The sequence below is a fragment of the Monodelphis domestica genome, chromosome 4 (genome assembly GCF_027887165.1).
Source record: "Monodelphis domestica isolate mMonDom1 chromosome 4, mMonDom1.pri, whole genome shotgun sequence".
NCBI classification, from domain to species: domain Eukaryota; kingdom Metazoa; phylum Chordata; class Mammalia; order Didelphimorphia; family Didelphidae; genus Monodelphis; species Monodelphis domestica.
The window spans coordinates 421,380,810-421,398,476 of NC_077230.1; the positions used below are offsets into that span (position 1 = coordinate 421,380,810).

The 17,667-nt window shown below is 51.3% G+C and overlaps 2 protein-coding genes and 1 long non-coding RNA gene across 9 annotated transcripts; 2 read left to right on the top strand and 1 right to left on the bottom strand.

Moving 5' to 3' along the window:
* Window positions 1-325: 325 nt before the first annotated feature.
* Window positions 326-2,168, top strand: PGLYRP1 (peptidoglycan recognition protein 1). Its single transcript, XM_001363550.5, has 3 exons — window positions 326-765; window positions 1,377-1,498; window positions 1,802-2,168. The coding sequence occupies exons 1-3, from the start codon at window positions 482-484 to the stop codon at window positions 1,978-1,980; spliced, it is 585 nt and encodes a 194-aa protein (XP_001363587.3). The 5' UTR covers window positions 326-481; the 3' UTR covers window positions 1,981-2,168.
* A 278-nt stretch (window positions 2,169-2,446) lies between these two features.
* On the bottom strand, window positions 2,447-9,891 carry CCDC61 (coiled-coil domain containing 61). Of its 7 annotated transcripts, none has more exons than XM_056796288.1 (15): window positions 9,342-9,409; window positions 7,808-7,878; window positions 7,186-7,344; window positions 6,734-6,816; window positions 6,346-6,503; window positions 5,697-5,840; window positions 5,260-5,470; window positions 4,960-5,042; window positions 4,696-4,859; window positions 4,460-4,538; window positions 3,998-4,122; window positions 3,683-3,761; window positions 3,493-3,556; window positions 3,033-3,111; window positions 2,447-2,726 (listed from the first exon to the last, which is right to left on the bottom strand). In XM_056796288.1, exons 3-15 carry the CDS (start codon window positions 7,331-7,333, stop codon window positions 2,629-2,631), a joined length of 1,515 nt encoding a protein of 504 aa, XP_056652266.1. In that variant the 5' UTR covers window positions 7,334-7,344; window positions 7,808-7,878; window positions 9,342-9,409; the 3' UTR covers window positions 2,447-2,628. The 7 variants fall into 7 exon arrangements, 6 of the variants coding, with proteins under 6 accessions (XP_056652266.1, XP_056652269.1, XP_056652268.1 ...); XM_056796291.1 differs by having other exon boundaries at window positions 7,808-7,847; window positions 9,303-9,389; XM_056796290.1 differs by having other exon boundaries at window positions 7,808-7,847; window positions 9,342-9,381.
* LOC130453946 (uncharacterized) lies at window positions 9,400-10,342 on the top strand. Its single transcript, XR_008911622.1, has 2 exons — window positions 9,400-9,573; window positions 9,890-10,342. It is a non-coding gene; the product is annotated as an uncharacterized LOC130453946 (long non-coding RNA).
* The last annotated feature ends 7,325 nt before the right edge of the window (window positions 10,343-17,667 follow it).

Below are 17,667 nucleotides of genomic sequence, written 5' to 3' on the forward strand. Positions count from 1 at the left end.
CCCAGAGGAAGGTAGCAAGAGGCATGGCCAGAGCCAAGATCCTTTTCCATCACGAGACTTGCTGATGCCTGGAAGAAGGGAAGATGCGGGAGGGGAAGGACCTCAGCCGTTTCTTGAGCCCAAAGTTATCCAGCAACCTTGGGAGTAACCCAGAAAAATTCTCTCCCTCCACAACCACGACCACCAAGCCCAGCCCCTTCCTCTGCCCCCCACCAGGCTCCACTGAAACAGGAACCTGTGGCTTTAAGTCCCCTCCTATGTGGGGCAAGGCCCTGAATTTTGCTGCAAGGACTTCCGTGGCTAAGGGAAGGGGCAGGTACTGGCCCATATCCTGTTCACCAACCCCCATCCCCAAAGCCAGGTGATAAATAGCCAGCCCCTGCTCCCACAGGGCTCCCAGCAGCACCCCAAGGTCTCCAGTCCTCAGCTCTCCAGGCCCCTTAGCCTTCCCTCCCCTTGGTCCTGAGACCCAAAGGCCAACATGGTCCACTGGCCGCTCTTGCTCTTGGCTGCCCTCCCTGTCTGGGGCCAGGAGCCCCTGAACCCCGACAACATGCTGCCTGGCTGCCCAGACATCGTGCCCCGGTCTGAGTGGGGGGCCCTGCCCTCTAGCTGCCTGAAGCCCCTGAATCTGCCCGTGGAGTACGTGGTGGTGTCTCACACGGCCGGCCAGCCCTGCAATTCGGCCTCCAGCTGCGAACAGCAGATGAGAAACATCCAGTTCTACCACATCAATACCCTGGGCTGGTGTGACATCGCCTACAAGTGAGCATCCCTAGGCTGGAACAGGGGTGGCGGCGGGCCAGAGGGCCCCAGGGGGCCTGAGGAGCCCCGATCTGGGGGAGAGGGGGGTGCTCTGCAGTGGGCTGAGGGGGGAGCAGCCCCACTGAAGGGGCACCTAATGGTGGGGGAACCTTGATCTTGGAAAACATTCCAGCTATGGGGGCTGAGGGGGCTTGTGGTCTGAGGAAAGGGTTCAGCAGTGTTGGGAAGCCCTGATCTAAGGGGAGAAGCAGCCCAGCTGTGGGGGAGCCCCTCATCTGAAGACATATTCCGGGATGAGGGGCTGAGGTGCTCCTGGGGGCTCAGGACCATGCCCCAGCAGTGAGAGAATCCCTGACCTGAGAGGAGTAAAATCCCGGGGGGAGGGGGGGGAGATTGGTCCGAGGTGAGAGTACAAGTGATGGGGGCCCCTCTTGAGGGGGACACAGCCCAGTGGTTGGGGAATTCCTGGTCTGAGGGCAGAGAGATCTCATTTCTAGCAGGTCTCACGAGCTGAGGAAGGGGTAAGGCTAACGTGAGGGAGGATCTCGGGTGCCAGGAAAGCCAGGGGGAGAAAGGGTCAAAGAGCCTTCCTCTGTCCTCTGTGCCTCCAGCTTCTTGATTGGGGAAGATGGGCTGATCTATGAAGGGCGAGGGTGGTCCACCCTGGGAGCCCACACAGGCCCGGCCTGGAACCCCATCTCACTGGGGATCAGCTTCATAGGAAACTTCATGGGTGAGTGACCACAGGGGTGATGGAAGTCCAGGACACCTGGGTCCCCGGGGAGGTGGGGCTGGGGGCTGAGATACAAAGCTAGGGTCAAGGATGCTTGGACCCTTGGACACCCAAAGCCCTGGGCCTCCCTAGGGCTGAGGGTCAGAACCGGGACACCTGGGGTCCCTGGGATGTGTTCAGGCCAAGAGAAGGGGACAAGGTGGGGAAAACCAAAAGCTGGAGAAGCCAGACAAGAGGAAGGGAGAGAGGGAGGGAGACTGAGGCCAGGAGGCTGGGAACCCAAGACTGCCTCCCTCCCCGCAGAGCGAGCTCCTTCTCCCCGAGCCTTACGGGCGGCACAGAGCCTCATTAGCTGTGGCTTGCAGCACCAGGCAATCGCACGTCAGTATATGATCAAGGGCCATCGGGATGTCCAGAACACGGCCTCACCTGGGGACAAGCTCTACGCCAAACTACGAACCTGGCCCCACTACCGCGAGTGAGAGCCGGGCCCTGCCTCCAATGCCCCTGGCTTCCCATCTGCCTCCAGCACCCACGGCCTCCGGTCTGCCTCGCCCGGCCATGCCTTTCCCCAGCATCTCTCAATAAAGTTTCCCAGGTCCCTGCGGCTTCAGGGTCTGTGGCCAGCACTGATCCCAGGGTGAAGCTCGAGGGTCCTGGTCTAAAACTACTGGGTCGTCCAGCTCCTCTGGGTCTCTCTGGGTCTCCTCCCTGCTGAATCGAGGGGCCTCTAATAAGGACAGTGAGCGACTGCTTGACAGAGCTGTCCGGGAGCCTCTGACAGTGGAGGAAGGAGGAAGGGAGGGCAGGAGGAGCTGCCCCATTCTACAGGGGAGGAAACAACCTCAGGGCTTGGGTGCCTCAGCCCCGTCAGAGGCCAGCAGCGAGCTCTCCCCTTGGGCCCCGCTGGCCACAGAGCACAGGAACTCAGAGTGGGGGAGACAGAGGGAAACCGAGGGAACCTTTATTTACATCCTCTGTTCCCCACCCTCCACCCTTCAACAGAGACAGACGGACAGACACACACAGAGGCCTCCACAGCCTCACGCTCCCAGGCTCAGGAGTTCTGGCCTCCAGCTGGGGGGCTACGGGGCAGAAGGGAACCCAGGCCCAGGCCTTCCTGAAGGGGGTCACGTCCTAGTATCCAGCCTGTTCATGTACTCTTGTAGGGCCTGCAGGCGGGCATCGATCTCTGACAGGTCAGCTGATGGCTCCTCAAACGTGTTTTCTGCAAGGAAGGAAAGGAGAGGGATGACTGGGGTTTGGGGAGGGGATTGAAAGCAGCTGGGTTTGGGCAAAAGCATGGGGATGGCCAGTTCTCCTTCCCCAAAGGGTTTGTGGGAGAGAGAGAGAGAGAAGGGGGGAGGGATGGAGAGAGACAGAGACAGAGAGAGAAGGGGGGGGGGGGAGAGACAAAAAGAGAGACAGAGACAGAGACGGGAAAAGAGAAGAGAAAGGGTGAGTGAGAAAAGAAAAGAGAGCGGGTCCCGTCACCCCCAGGATGTGGGTAGGGGCAATTCTCCCAGGAGTTCACCTTTGCCAAAGGCCTGGCCCCTTGGGGTAGGGGTGCTGCTAGCCTGGCGCCTTCTGTGGCCACTGTCCAGCGTGGGCATCTGCAGGGGCAGGGGAGCCAGTCAGGGAAGGTCTCCCAACACCCATGACACCCAGCATTCTGCAGATGCTCTATCCCCCTCTCAGAGCTCTCAAAGCCCCCCAGCCCTTCCCCAGTTTTTCCACATGACATAAAATTGCCCGAGGGGGCTCCCAATCCTGCCCCTCACCCCAAACTCGACACCCAGGTGAGCTTTCTAAGCCTCCCACCCTAGCACTGGCCTCTGAGGATTCCTAGCCCCGCTCCCCCATTCTTCCCCAAGCCTGCCGGGACCATCTAGACCTATTGGCCGCACCAGGCCCAGGGGCCCAGGAGGGAGCTCGACGTGGGTAAATCGTGAGGTCTGCAGGTTCCAAAGTGCCCACATGCCCCGACTCCTCACCTCTGCAGAGCCATTCCAGGAGGAGGGGCTCAGGGGCTTCCGACCTCGGGGCTGCCTCCGAAGGCTGAAGAAAAGCAACAGAAGCAGTGACGCGGTGGCCTGAAGAGCCCCCCTCCCCCAGCCCAAAGCCTCCCCAGGTTTCGAGGCTTCCAGGCAATTTCTCCCCCTTTCTCCTACCCCCACAATTTACCCTCGCGAAGTTGCGTTGGAGAAATCCTCAAATTCACTGGCTGAACTGAGCGATGAGTGACGGCTCCGAAAGCTCTCCACTGGGGGGACGGGAAGGAAAGCCCAGGCCCCTCACTGATGGCCCAGCCGTAGCCTGGATAACTCCTGGAGGACCCGGATGTCCAGGCCTCCCTTACCTAGCCCCAGGCCCCTCCGTCAGTCCCTCCTGGCCAGCACCAAGTGTCCTGAGCCCAGGGTCTCCCGTACCCAGCACCTGTCTTCCAGCTTTCCCAGGACTAATGGGACATGGCCCCCTTCTCCTGGGGGACACAATTACCCGAGGAGCTTCGTGTCCGGCTCCTGGGGGCCCTTTCCTCTCGAGACATCTGGCACGAACCACGGGTCCGGCTGCGGCCCCAGCTCCCCGAGCCTTCCCCGGTCCCTAGCCGGTTCCTTTGCTGGCTGAGGAAGAGGGGAAAACTCACTCTAGTCCTACAAGTATTCATTAAGTGTCCACCCTATGCATGAGAAAAATGAAGGAGGCTCCCTTGGCCTGGGGGGCAGAACCCGGGGAAGATAAGGAGGGGCTTCCGGAGGAGGCATCCATCCAGCCCTTCACAGAGGATTCAATGATTTACCCAGGGTCGCACAGCAAAGAAGTGTCTGAGGCCACATTTGAACCCAGGACCTTCTCTGGGCCTGGCTCTACCCACTGAGCCCCCCGGCTGCCCCTGAAGCCCATCTCCTGATGCCCACCCGTCTGGTACATTCGAAGAGGGGAAGGGAGAAGGCCACTCACTTTTTCAACTTGAGCTCCCTCTGCTTTCGCTCTTTGGCCTTTACAAAGGCAGTGGGGTCAAAGCGGGGCGCCCGGATGCCTGGGGATCAACGGCAAGGGTGGTGAAGGCCTGCTGTGGCCCACTTCCAACCAAGCTTCCCGCCCCATCCAAAGGACCCCTGCACAGGGCCAGGAACACCAAGGGCAGGGGGAGGGCAGAAGAGGCAGAGGCAGAGGCAGGACGCGGGGACACAGACCTGGCGGGGATGGAGAGGGCCGGGAAGGCCTGCGACCCCGGCTGCTTTCCTGGGATGAGGAGCGGGGGGGCACTCGGCCCCAGGACAGGCTCCTCTCCTGAGACATGGTCCGCCGCTGCTCCTTTCGGGGCTGAGACACCTGTCCTGAAGATGGGGTCCGCCTCCTGTGGATACAGGGAGACAGGCCCGGCTGCTAGATCTCCCTCCTAGAGCCCCCCTTCCTCCACCAAGCCCTTCCCCCAGATCCCCCAGAAGCCTGCATACCCTCGCTTGTACAGGGCCAGCTCGCTGGACAGGCACTTCAGCCTGGCCCGGAGGCTCCGCTCCGACGACTTCACCTCTTCCAGCTTGGGGGCAGGAGGGAGATGAGGAACGTGAGGCTCCCAGGTTGGCCCAACCCTCTTCCTTTAACTCCAGCCTCCGGCTCAGTTAGGACCCTCCCTTCTCTCGTCCCCCCTCCATCCTCTGCATTCAGCCCCCTCCTCTCCATCCTCCCCCCTCGGCTTCCATCCCCCTCCCACCCTCCATTCTCTCTCCCCCAACCCCCCCGCAGTCCCCTCCCACCTCTTGGGTCAGGCGCCGGCACTCCTGGCCCCGCCGCCCGGCCGTCCGGTGATGCTGGCCCCGCTCCCGTCTCAGTTCTTCTTCCAGGTTGGCCACCATGGTTTTGAGCACAGCCACCTCCTGGTGAGTCGTGGCCCGGCCTCCTGCTTCTTCTCGGGCCCGGTCCAGGGCGACCTCCAGCTCTCTCTTCTCACTTACTGCCCGGGTCAGCCTGAGGGGAGAAGGCCAGGGCTAGGGACCATTCCCACATTCAGCCCCTTCTGGGGGAAAGCCTCCCAGTTAATCCCCAGCCCGGGCCAGGCCTCGGGGCCCTGAGAGACCAGAGAGGCGATCTTGTCTCCCTAGCTACCTGGGAGGCTCCTTCATGCCCTCTGCCCCGGGGGCCACCCAGAGTCCCCCCAGCCAGGCCTCGGTCCCCAGAGAGCAAACCAACTCACTGCTCCCGAAGGTGGCGAATTTCAGCATCCCGGCCGCCCCGGGACCGCAGCTCCGCCAGCTCCTCCTTCAGGGACCGAATGATGCCCTGAAGAACCACAGGGTCCGGCTTGCCCTGGTATGGCAGGGGCAGTGGGTAATGGATTCTGAAGAACAGAGAGGACAGCTGAGATTCAGGGGGGCCTTGAGGCCTCGTGGCCACAGTCTGCCCCCCAGAACCCAGGCCCAGCGCCCTTCAGAACCGCAGCCCCTGAGGAATCACAGTATCAACACACACACACACACACACACACACAATAACTCTGGGCATTCTGGTATTTATCTGAGGCCAGGTGGTACAGTAGGTAGAGGGCCAGGACCTGAAGACAGGAAGACTTACCTTCCTGAGGTCAAATCTGGCTTCAGTGTGACCCTGGGCAAGTCACTTGACTATTTTGCATGCAGTTGGTAAGTAACTGAAGTAGAATTTGAACCCAAGTCTTCTTGGGCCCAGCCATTCGACTTAGAAAACCTTAGAGTGACAGACACTCTGAGCAAAGAGCCAGAGACTGCCTCGACCTAGACTCCAAGAACCCTGGGTCTCCCAGCACTACAGATGCCTTGACCAAACTCCGGAGGGACTCTTGTCGGGAGGGGAAGAGGGGCCCCCACCTGTCAAACTCAACTGAGTAGATCAGGATGAGGTAACGCTTGGAGTTGAGCTGAGCTGAGCGTGGGGCTGAGGGCCCGGGCCGGGGCCCCACCTTGCGGTGCCGAAGGGCCTCGAGGTCTGTGTAGGTCAGTAGATCCAGGGTGACTGACTCGCTGCTCTGCGAGGGAGGGGAGAGCCCAGGACAGGTCACAGACACCCCCCAACCCCTCCCCAGCCTGGGAGCCCTCCCTGCTGCCCTCTGGCCCGCCTTGGGAGGACACGTGGCCAGATATGGGGGGGGGGGGGAGGGAGGAATGCTGGACACAAGATTCCCAACCACAGAGGGCTAGGCCCAGCCCTCTTGGTCAGATCACCCAAGGGGTCGGGTGATGACACCCCAGCCCTCACCTGCATAAGGGCCGACTCCAGCATGCTGCAGAAGATGCTAAACTGTTTGAAGTTGCCAGTCTTGTGGGTCAAGTCTTCAATGACTAGAAAGGAGAGGGAAGTCCCTGGTCTATGGGGGAGAAGCTGGGGAGCCCAGCTCAGAGCTGGGAGGGGCCCCAAAACACAGCCAGAATGGGGAAGACCATCCCCAACAGTACAGAACTGGGAAGGGCTTCAGAACCCAGAACAGCAGAGTTCACAGAGATTCTGAACACAAACACCACCGTGTGAAGTGGCCCTGGGGGTCACTGAGGCTACAGGAAGGAAAGGAACTTGCTCCAAGTCACAAAGTGACCACACTAGAAGCCAGATTCCCTGAAATTAAACCCAGGGCTCCTTTCAGGCCAGCCACAATCTCCCCTGGGACCAGCCAGAGGGCTGGGTCACACCCCCAACCCCAGCTGGACACTCACAAGCAGAATCGAACTCTCCACGCCACTGGTCAGTGGTCAGTCTGTCCTCCACCTCAAGCTCCAGAACCTCCCCACTGACAGCCAAGCGGACGACATGCTCCACCCCCCGGAAGGTATAGTCCACCTGAAGCCCTGATGGCTGATCCATGCTGACTTGACCTAACAAAGGAGCAAAGGAGGCTGGGCATCAAGGGAGAGTATGAGAGACTGGGCTCTCAGGTGTGGGATGTCAGAGCTTCCTGCTGCCCCTGGGGGCTCAGAATGGCAGGGAGCAAGGAGGGAGGGTGGGGAGGCCTTAGAACAGGGAATGGGGGGGCTAGGAGGGTCCTTAAAACAAGGAAGGGGGCTGGGAGAGGCCTTAGAACAGGGAATGGGGGGCTTAGAAGGGTCTTAGAACAGGGAATGTGAGAGGGGCAGGGGCCTTAGAACAGTGAATGTCAGGGGGAGGGGTCTTAGAACAGAGAATGTCAGAGACGGAAGGATTCTTAGAACAGAAGATCTAGAGGCTGGAAGGGACTGGGAGCAAAGTGCTACACAAAGGCAGACAAGGGATACCAGAGTCCCCAGAGAACCAGGCACAGGATCAGGAAACTGGAGTTCAAATCCAACTTCAGATACTTACCAGCTGTATGACCTGGGCCAATCACTTAACCTATTTGCTTCTGAAAAATGGAGATAATCATAGTACCTGTCCTGAGGATCAAATGAAATAATATTTGTAAAGTTCTCTGCAAACTTTGAAGTGCTATTCATACCAACTATTGAAATCATCATTACAACTAGCCAAAGCAGAAAAGTGAATGCAGAATGTCAAGACTAAAGGTATACTGAGAACATGGAACAGAAGGTCAGAGTTGGGAGAGAATGAAGACCATAGAACGTTGGCATATTCTCTTATTGGGTCTGGTTCCCCATTGCGAAAATCAGGGAATTGGACCAGACTTTCCAACTTTCCAGCTCTCATCCATCTTATTTCTCCAACTCCCTCTGCCTTCCAAAGAGAGTGAAGAGTTAAGACTCTTGTTCCTCTCCTTTGTGCACAGTAAGCCTCTCTTTCCTTCAATTTTTGTCCTTCTCTCTTTTATTCTGTATTCTGGCCATATAGCTCTCTGCCTTTATCTATTCTTTGTTCCTTCCTATAGCATTCCTTTGTTATCTCCCTCTCCTTTTTGGCTGTTATTTCTGACTCCTTTCTTCCCAGAATTCCATGTAATTTCAGATATTCCAATATTCTGAAATCCCAATATTCTAGCCCATCTAATCCAAGGAGGAGTGATCACAGGAAATATAGAGAGGCAGAGAGCAAAAAGCAAGAGATAGAAACACCGAGGAAGGAATAAAGAGACACATGGCTGGGGTAGGGAAAGCAGAACTAAGAGACCTCCACTTTGAACTACAATGATAATGCAAAGTGTTTTAACAAATATTAATTCTTATCCTCAGAGAAACCCAGGAGATAAATGCTATTATCTCATTATACAGGGGAGGATACCGAGGCAGGCAGAAGTTAAGTGACTTGTCTGGGGTCACACAGCCAATAAATTGAGGCTGGGTTTGAACTCAGGTCTTGACTCCAGTTCCAGCTTTTTATCTACAGAGCCATCTAGCTGTTTCTAGCCAGCTAATGGTCCTACTCTATAGGAAAATCAGCTGTTATACAGAAACAGAAATGTAGGATACATAAGCAGAGACTTACTATAAGTGAGTTGGGGTCTACTACAAAGAAAGGAGAACCTGCTACTCGGAAGCAGGGCTATGATATATATGCATAAGCAGAGGAGGACTTACAGGAGGAAGTAATGATAATATTAACAATTCATAAACAGGAATCTACTACAAGTTGGGGCCTGTTATTAGTGAGTTAGGGCCTACTAGGGAGCCCTGCTGAAACATTAGCTGGGACCTGCTATATGGATGCGGCGAGACAAGCATCCAGAAGATAGAACTCACAAAAGCAAGGACCAGCTATAGAGAAGCCGGGTCCTGCTATACCGGCGGCTGGCTACCCCATCACGCCCTCCCCTTGGATCGTCCTCCCTCCCGAGCCCGAGGAAACCAACCCAAACTGCACCGCTTCAGCCCCTCGGAACCCCCGCGGCCCCCTCCCGTCCCAGCACCTCTCAGCCCCCAACACTCGGACCCCCAGCGTCACCCGCCTCTAGGTCCGCCGTTCAACCGCCGCCCTCCGAGCCCCGCCCCGCAGCAACCTGCACCGGCTTCTCATTGGCCAAAAGGCGCCAGCTTCCGGGGGGTCATTGGCCGCCGCCGCCGCCCATACAGAGAAAGCCTGCCCCCCGCCAAATTTGGTTTTTATTGGCCAGGAACGTGCGTCATACCAGATTTTTATTGGCTAACTTGGCAGCCCGTCGAGCTAAGTCCGGCCTCTAGGTAGGCCTCTTGGGTAAACCCAGAGAAAGGGAGGGGTTCCGGTAGGCTTTTCCGTCTGTCTCGCTTCCCGTATACTGCTCTCTTTCCATTGGTCCCAGTGCATTGCCTTGAGGGGGTTCTATTGGTGAACTTTCCGCCCGTCCCAAGAAACCTCCAACCACCAGGCTTGGCAACTGGATTCTCTCACTGCGCAGACGCGGCTTCCTCCTGCTTTCCCCCCCCTCGACCCCACCCCTGCGGCCTACCGTAGTAGTAGTAGTGGTAGTCTCTCGGTGATCGAGAAGGACTACCGTACTCTCTTCTCATTTGCCCAAAGGACTGCCAGTCTGGAGAATCCAGCTCTAGAACCTCCGACTGTCCGGACGGTAGGCCCGTCTCTGCCGTTTATTGGTCACTCTGGTGCCAGTTAGACCAGGAGCGGGGCGGGTCTACGGGAGCTATTCCGACGGTCCCCAGAGTTGGTACCCAAATCGCTGCGATGCTGGGACTGGAGGCTCAGAGCTCCGTACCAGGCGCTCCCTTCCAAACCAAGCCGGGGGTGCTAAGCGAGGGACGGAGGAACCTTAAAACTGGAAGGCATTGAGCCACCCCCACCCCCAAGTATTGCCACAGAGGCCCAACGATCCCCTTTACACACCTGAGCAAACTCCCAAAGTAATACTTCCGAAACATGGCCTCTTCCCCTCGGCACTCTCCGGCTCAAGAAACCCCCGTGGCTCCCTATCATCTAGAACAGATTAAATTAGATTTCCTAGTCTGACGCTCCAAATTTACAGCCTTATTCCTACAGGACTCTTTTTCTAACACTACATTCCAGGTTGTACTCCTACATGCTGTTCTTTCAACACGTAGTCATCCATCTCCCATCTCTGGAAATTTACTCCTTTCTCCACATATTAGATCAGCTCCAGTGCTACCTCCCAAGGCAGGCCTGTGTGCCTGGCCACCAGAAATTGTATATATTTTATATTTGAGAAAAAAGCCAAGCAGAGACCTGGGTTCAAACCCTCCTCCTCCAAACTTCCCTCTAGGAACAAATCCCCCAGACTCACAACCTAGGTGGTATCCTCTCAGTCCCTTGTTCTCTGTTTATTTTTTCCCTAAAACCCTTTCTTTCTGTCTTAGTAACAACTCTTAAGAAGGCCAAGGGCTAGGCAGTGCAGGAGTTAAGTGACTAACCCAGGGTCATGTAGCTAGGAAGTGTCTGAGTCCAAATTTGAACCCAAGACCTCCTGTCTCTGGGCCTGGCTCTCAATCCACTGAGCTACCCAGCTGTCCCCTAATAAATTTTTATTGACTGACAAGGGCAAATCATCTCAGTACCTAAGAAGATCCTAAGATGATAATTTCAGAATATTTGTGCATCTTCATGGATGGAAGACATGGCTACTGTTCCCAAGGCACTGATGAAATCACAAATTTGAAGGAAAAACAATCCCTTGCACATTGGAATTTTCCCCATCCCAGTTTCAATATTTTGAGGTTTGGCATAAGAAATTACATGGGAATTGGGGGGGGGGGCATTTTGCAGAAGCCGCAGCAACATAGAAAAAAGTTTAGAAAATCAGAAATGCATAAAAGATATGTATAACATTATATAATATCAATATAGTTTATCTTTTCATACCATAAATATATACAATTTCTTTTTTAAGTTAAAATAAGTAAAAAGTTTGCAAAATGAATGAGAAAGCCAGCAGATAACACATAAAGACTAGAAATGTAGAGATAGCTTAACATTGACCTACATATAGCCTATGACCAAATACTTAACCCAAATTTATAAAAAGATACTGTAAACATCCCATAAAAGACAAAAAAAGTTCAGACTTCTTCTCTGATGCAAAGGGACTTAACCCCTAAAATGTGGAAGAGATACCTATATTTATTTTTGTGTAAACAGTGGTTCTAGAGAATCCTAGAGAACCTGGGTATATATCCCAATAACAGTACAACTACTACCTGTTTAATCTTGCATAGTTCAAATAATTGCCCTTCTTGGGCCTTAAATTTCCTTATCTATAAAATGGGATTATGATTGGGCGATTTGACCTCTGAGGTCCCTTCTACCTCTAGACTTCTTTCTGCAGAGTAGACGATAAGCACTTTGAGGGCAGAGACTGTTCATTTATTATTATTTTTAAACCCTCACCTTCTGTCTTGGAATCAATACTGGGGATTGGTTCCAAGGCAGAAGAATGGTGAGGGCTAGGCAATGGGGGTCAAGTGACTTGTCCAGGGTCATACAGCTGGGAAGTGTCTGTGATCGTATTTGAACCCAGGACCTCCTGTCTCTGAGCCTGGCTTTCAATCCACTGAGCCACCCAGCTGCCCCAAGAGACTGTTTATTTATATCGATGGATCCCAAGTGCCTTCCATGGTGCCTGGTACCATGGTCAGCACTTGATAAATGGTTGTGAATGGATTTATTGTTTTACTGATTAATCCCATATAGCCTTTTCCATTTTACAGAGGGGGAAACTGAGGGAAACAAAGGAGGAAATATATATATATATATACAAGGTTACACATCATCTCTCTGTTGATGATTCCCAGTTCTATATATCAGCAGGAATGCATTATACATAAGCAGGGATCTGCCTTAGAGAAAGGAGGACCTCTTCCCCTGAGCTACAGCAGCTGGGCATCTCCAGCTTTATCTGGAACTAGATATCTTGTAGAACATATGGAACTCCACACGTCCCAAAACAGGACTCTTATCTCACCTCTCTGCACTCCAACCTCCTCGATTCCCAATTCCCCTTTGTACAACTCTGCCACTTCCACTTAACTCCAACTCATGAGCTAGCTGAGTCATGAGCACTCAGTGTCACTGGTCCTCTCTGAAAAGGAAGGGTGAACAACAACCCTCTCCCCCCACCCCAATCTGTTTGTCATCTTTACATCTACCTTCACATTTCTCCTACATCCCTGCCTTCTCTCCTCCTTACCCTCCTTACCTCCTATCTGGACCACTATAGTAGCCCGAGGTTATCTCCATGTCTCCAGGGTCCCTTCATTCCACACTAAAAGATGGTGTCTCTTGGGTCCCTCTGCTCCAATTGATCCTCCACACAGAGCTGCAAAAATCTTCTGTGTTTCCAAAAAATGCACGTCTGACCCTGTCACCCTCCCCCTCCTCCATAAAGTCCAGGCTTCCCTATCACCTCCAGGATCAAATACAAAAGCCTTTCTCCTACACGCTGCATCCCCCTTCCCTTGCTAGTCATCTTATTCTGTACTCCCCTCCTTGTATTCCAAGATCCAGCCTTCCTCCATGTTTCATGCAGACAGACATGCCATCCCCCAAACTCCATGCCTATTCGCCGTCTGTCCCCTCTGCCCCTCACCTCTACCTTCCCATTTCCCTGGATTCCTTCAAGTCAATCCCATTGTCTTCAGGAGGCCCTTCTACCCTCTGCTGCCCACCCCAATGTCTTTCTTTTGGATTAATCCATATAGATGTCCAAATTGTTTTGGATATCATTTCACCTATTAGAATGGGAGCTACTTGAGCACAGTGCCTGGGTTTTTGCCCTTTTGGGGGGAACCAAGACACAATCAGTAAATGCTTATTGATTGACAGGCTAACAGCCTAGCACAGCTGGCTCTGGAACTCTGGGTTTTCTTGGCTTAGAGGTAGGGAAGATTTTTTTCCATCCCAGTTCAAGGCTCTTTCTAAATTCAAAGGGAAGCTCCCAGTGTTCCCAGAACACAGAGGCAAGCGCATCCCTAGCTTGCATATATAGTAATGAGATTATAGTGAGTTGAGTTTGATAAGAGTAAGGTTGAGAGAATTGGAAGTTGTCTCCAAAGTTCTAGGCTTAAGATTTGGCTTAAGGAACCTGGAGAGTGTTCTGGAATGCAGTGGGCTGAGGAGGAAGGAGTTTGAAGGCACAACTGCCACTTCCTGTCCTAAGCTAGGAGAGGAAGAGCTACTTCTGGAGATTTTCCTACCCCAAGCCTTTTGTGGATGAAAGGAAATCTTCAAACCATTTTCCGAGGTTCCTGTTCAACTGGAGAACAATTTGAAGATCTAGTTATCCCTGTTGTGTTTACCAACTTGCCTGGAGGTTTTACTTTGAGATTCTATCTGATGGACTCTGAGGGTCTACCTCAGGGTCAGACCCAGATTGGGTGGGCTCAGCCATCTTGGGTCCAGTCTTAGCAGATTTTGGAGACAACTTTTGAGAGAAATAACTGAACCAGAGTCTGAGGATTATAGCCAGGTAGCTTAGTCAGCTTTTGGGGAACATCTAGCTAGAAACAGGGAGCTGGTAGTGTAGCTTGGAAGAACAGAAGCATCCTTCGGGAGAGGGACTTAGATGGGTTGGGCGAAGTATAGAAATTGGAGTCAGGGCTTCCTTTTTGTTTAATCCTCACATCCTAACCTTGATTTCTAAGAAATAGAAATACTATTTTCCCTCTAACATAGTGTCCAAGGCTTTTGTGCGTTCTGGCCCAGTGAGGGAAACTGAACTTGCCTTCCTTTCACAAAAGGGAAGCTGAGATACCCACAGACAACAACTGGGAATCTAGACAGTTAGTGTGGATAACCCCATCTATCTACATTATTCCTTTAAGTAGGAACTTTATTTCTTCACATAGAAAGGTTTCTTCCTGGAACAGAGCTGATCCAAATATGGGCTGGGGGGAAACAGGCATCGTCAAGAATCCTAGCACTGAAGGCAACCTGGGAATCAAGTCCCACTTCTGTTCCTGACGTGCTCTCGTGACTTAAGGCAGGCCCCTTCCTTTCTGGGCATTTATTTCATGCTCTCAAATGAGAGGCTTAGACAGGACATAATGGCCAAGGATCTAAGATGCCCAGATCTTCTGTGATTATGTAGAACTCGAGCCCCATCCCTGTACCTCCCCCCAACTTGTATTCACAGGCTTGGTCCCTGCTGCCAAGTTGAGTTCTAGGGCTCCCTCTAGGCTCTGGACTCACCAGAGAGTTCTTCACTAGCAATCAGCAGTAGGCATAATGAGTTCTTAGCAAAGGCCTTTACTGAGGTGATATGGTAAAGAATAGTTGCTACAAAACATCTGCCACAAACCCTGGGACAAATTCTCCCATAAAGGTACACCCGGCATCCATGGGGGGGAAAGTGGGCTCAGATTCAGAGCACTCAGTGGTTAGCGAGCCAAAGACAACTCACATCTCTGGGTATGGAAGGGCTTGGAGATCCTTTTCTTCAGCATTGAGATCTGCTGGGATTGCAGGGTCTTCTCCTCTTCATAGCCTAATTCTACTTGCAAAAGGTCATGCCTCTGGAGACTCATGCCTCCTCAGATTCTCCATCTGGAGTATATCTGCTCCCTCCATTCATTGTGCCTAAAGTTCTCTTGTCTCAATGATTTCCTGAACTCCTGGATGGGATGCCCTCTGGGCCAGTAGCCTCTAGACATATTTAGTTGGAGGGGGGCTAGAAAGAGAGAAAAATTCCCTCCATCCATTCCTCTATCCCTGCAAGAGTCTCTGTCGGTCTGTCTGTCTCCCTCTCTCTGAATTTAAAGTCCCCAGGGGGGTGGCTAATTTGTTTCTTTAGCCAATCACACTGCTTCCTCTAACTCGGTCAGAGAAAGGTGTTGACACATCAGAAAGGCAACGTTACTAAAGGCATCTTTTGCAGTTGGTTTCAAACCTTGTGATTCGATTCTATGCCTCCTGGGACTATATTGACTGAATCTAGAGTAGCAATCACCCACTCCACTCCCCCTTCCTCTCTGACGAGGATCCAGGAGAGAAGGTTCTAGGATTCTCCTAGCTTGACATTCTCTGGGTCCTAGAGTCCCTCACAGCTCTGGCCAAGCAACTCGCTATATGAAAAAGGGAGACACCTTTAGAGTAAGCTGACTCCAGCTGCAATCCTGGCTCTGCGTTTACTGACCACCAGTGACAAACCGTCTCCCACCCCCTTTGAGCCTCAGTTTCCTATCCTAGAAAAAGAAGTTAAACACGATGATCTCTAAGGTGTCTTCCCAGGTCTAAACCCAATTCTAAAAACTCAAGCTGGTCCTATCGCACTCCTGGGCTGGCAATCTTACTGTCCCCTGAGTTTTTGCTGCCTCCTCTGAAGTCCAAGGCCCTCCACCATCTCCTGCTACCTACCTTCCTAGACTCCCCACAAACTCTACAGACTATCCCTTCCTCCATCTGCCAATGTCTATGCTCTCCTACGTTCTTCAGGTCTCTGCAGATAGGAATTCCATCTGATCCTCACAACAACTCTGGAAGAGAGGTGCCATTATTGTATCCCCATTTTACAGAGGAGGAAACTGAGGCTGACAGAGGTGAAGTGGTTTGCCCAGGGTCACACAGATAAAGGTTTTATGAACACAATTACAAAATATTTTTACACAAATAAAGTCAGATTAAACATTGGAAAAATATTAATTGCTCATGGGTAGGTCAAGCCAATAAAATAAAAAATGACAATTCTGCCTAAATCAATCTATTTATTCAGTGCTATACCAATCAAACTGCCCAAAAGGTATTTCATAGAGCTAGAAAAAAAATTCACCCGGAAGAACAAAAGGTCAAGAATATGAAGGGAATCAATGAAAAAATGTGAAGGAAGGTGCCCTAATAATACCAGACTGCATTACTGTATTGCAAAGCAGTAATCACCAAAACAATGTGGCATTGGGAAAGACATACTGGTAGATCAATGGAATAGATTAGGTACACAAAACCTAGTAATAAATGACTATAGTATTTAATGTTTGATAAATCAAAAGGTAGAAAATTTGAGGGCAAAAACTCTTTTTTACAAAAACTGTAGGAAAAACCAGAAAACTATGTTAGAGACTGGGAATAAACTAACATCTCAGACCATATAACAAGATATGGTCAACATGGGTACATGATTTAGACACAAAGGGTGATATCATGTGCTTGGAATAGAGGAACTCAGAATAGTTTGCTATTCAGATCCATGGATAAGGGAAGAACTTAAAACAAGAAATAGAGAACATTACAGGACATAAAATGGATAACTTTGATTATGGTAAATTTAAAAAGTTTTGAACAAACAAAACAAATGCAGCCATGATTAAAAGGAAAGCAGAAAGGTAGGGGAGATGTTTTTACAGCAAATACCTCTGATAAAGATCTCATTTCTCAAATATGTAAAGAACTGAGTCAAATTTATAAAAATATAAGTCATTCTCCAATGATCAAAAAATATGAACAAACAGTTTTCAGATGAAGAAATTGAGGCTATTTATAGTCATATAAAAAAACTGTTCTAAATCATTCTTGATTAGAGAAATAAAAATTAAAACAACCCTGAAGTACCACCTCATACCTATCAGGTTGGTCAATATAATGGAAAAGGAAAATTATAAATGTGGGAGAGGATAGGAGAAAATTGGGACAGTAATGCACTGCTGGTAGAGTTGTGATTGGATTCAACCATTCTGAAAAGCAATTTGGAATTATGCCCAAAGGACTAAAGTTGTACATACCCAGCACGTACCCATTCAGCAATACCATTACTAGGTCTATATCCCAGAGAGATTTTTTTAAAGGAAAAGGACTTACTTATGTAAAAATATTTATAGCTGCTCTTTTTTTTTTTTTGTGGTGACGGAAGAATTGGAACCTGAAAGACATCCATCGATTGGAGAATGAATAGTAGTATTTGGTTGTGATGGAGTATTATTATGCTATAAGAAAAGATGAGCAGGATGATTTCAGAAAAGCCTGGAAAGACTTATGTGAACTGATGCAAAATGAAATGAACAGAACCAGAACATTGTACATAGCAACAGCAATATTGAATGATGAACAACTGTGAATGACCTAGTTATTCTCAATAATGCAGTGATCCAAGACAATCCCAAAGACTCGTGATGAAAAATGCCATATAGTCTGAATGTAGACAAAAACATACTATAGTTTACTTTGGGGGGGGGTTCTAGATCTCGTCCACAAAATGACATACAGAACTTGTGGCAGGTAGACCTACCAGCAACTGTTGCAATAGTTCAAAAGTGAAGTGATGAGGGCCTGCACCAGTTTGGGGGCAGAGACAGAAGAGAGAAATAGAAGAAATGGTACAAAAGTAAAATCAACAGGCCTTAGAA

Excerpts from the sequence above, each read along its gene's own strand:
- PGLYRP1 (XM_001363550.5), top strand. The coding sequence starts at position 482 with ATGGTCCACTGGCCGCTCTTGCTCTTGGCTGCCCTCCCTGTCTGGGGC. Across the intron at positions 766-1,376 it reads TGGTGTGACATCGCCTACAA|CTTCTTGATTGGGGAAGATG; the intron begins GTGAGCATCCCT and ends CTGTGCCTCCAG. Across the intron at positions 1,499-1,801 it reads CTTCATAGGAAACTTCATGG|AGCGAGCTCCTTCTCCCCGA; the intron begins GTGAGTGACCAC and ends CCCTCCCCGCAG.
- CCDC61 (XM_056796293.1), bottom strand. The coding sequence starts at position 7,333 with ATGGATCAGCCATCAGGGCTTCAGGTGGACTATACCTTCCGGGGGGTG. Across the intron at positions 6,504-6,733 it reads TGGAGTCGGCCCTTATGCAG|AGCAGCGAGTCAGTCACCCT; the intron begins GTGAGGGCTGGG and ends CCTCCCTCGCAG. Across the intron at positions 5,043-5,259 it reads GCCGGCGCCTGACCCAAGAG|CTGGAAGAGGTGAAGTCGTC; the intron begins GTGGGAGGGGAC and ends CCTGCCCCCAAG.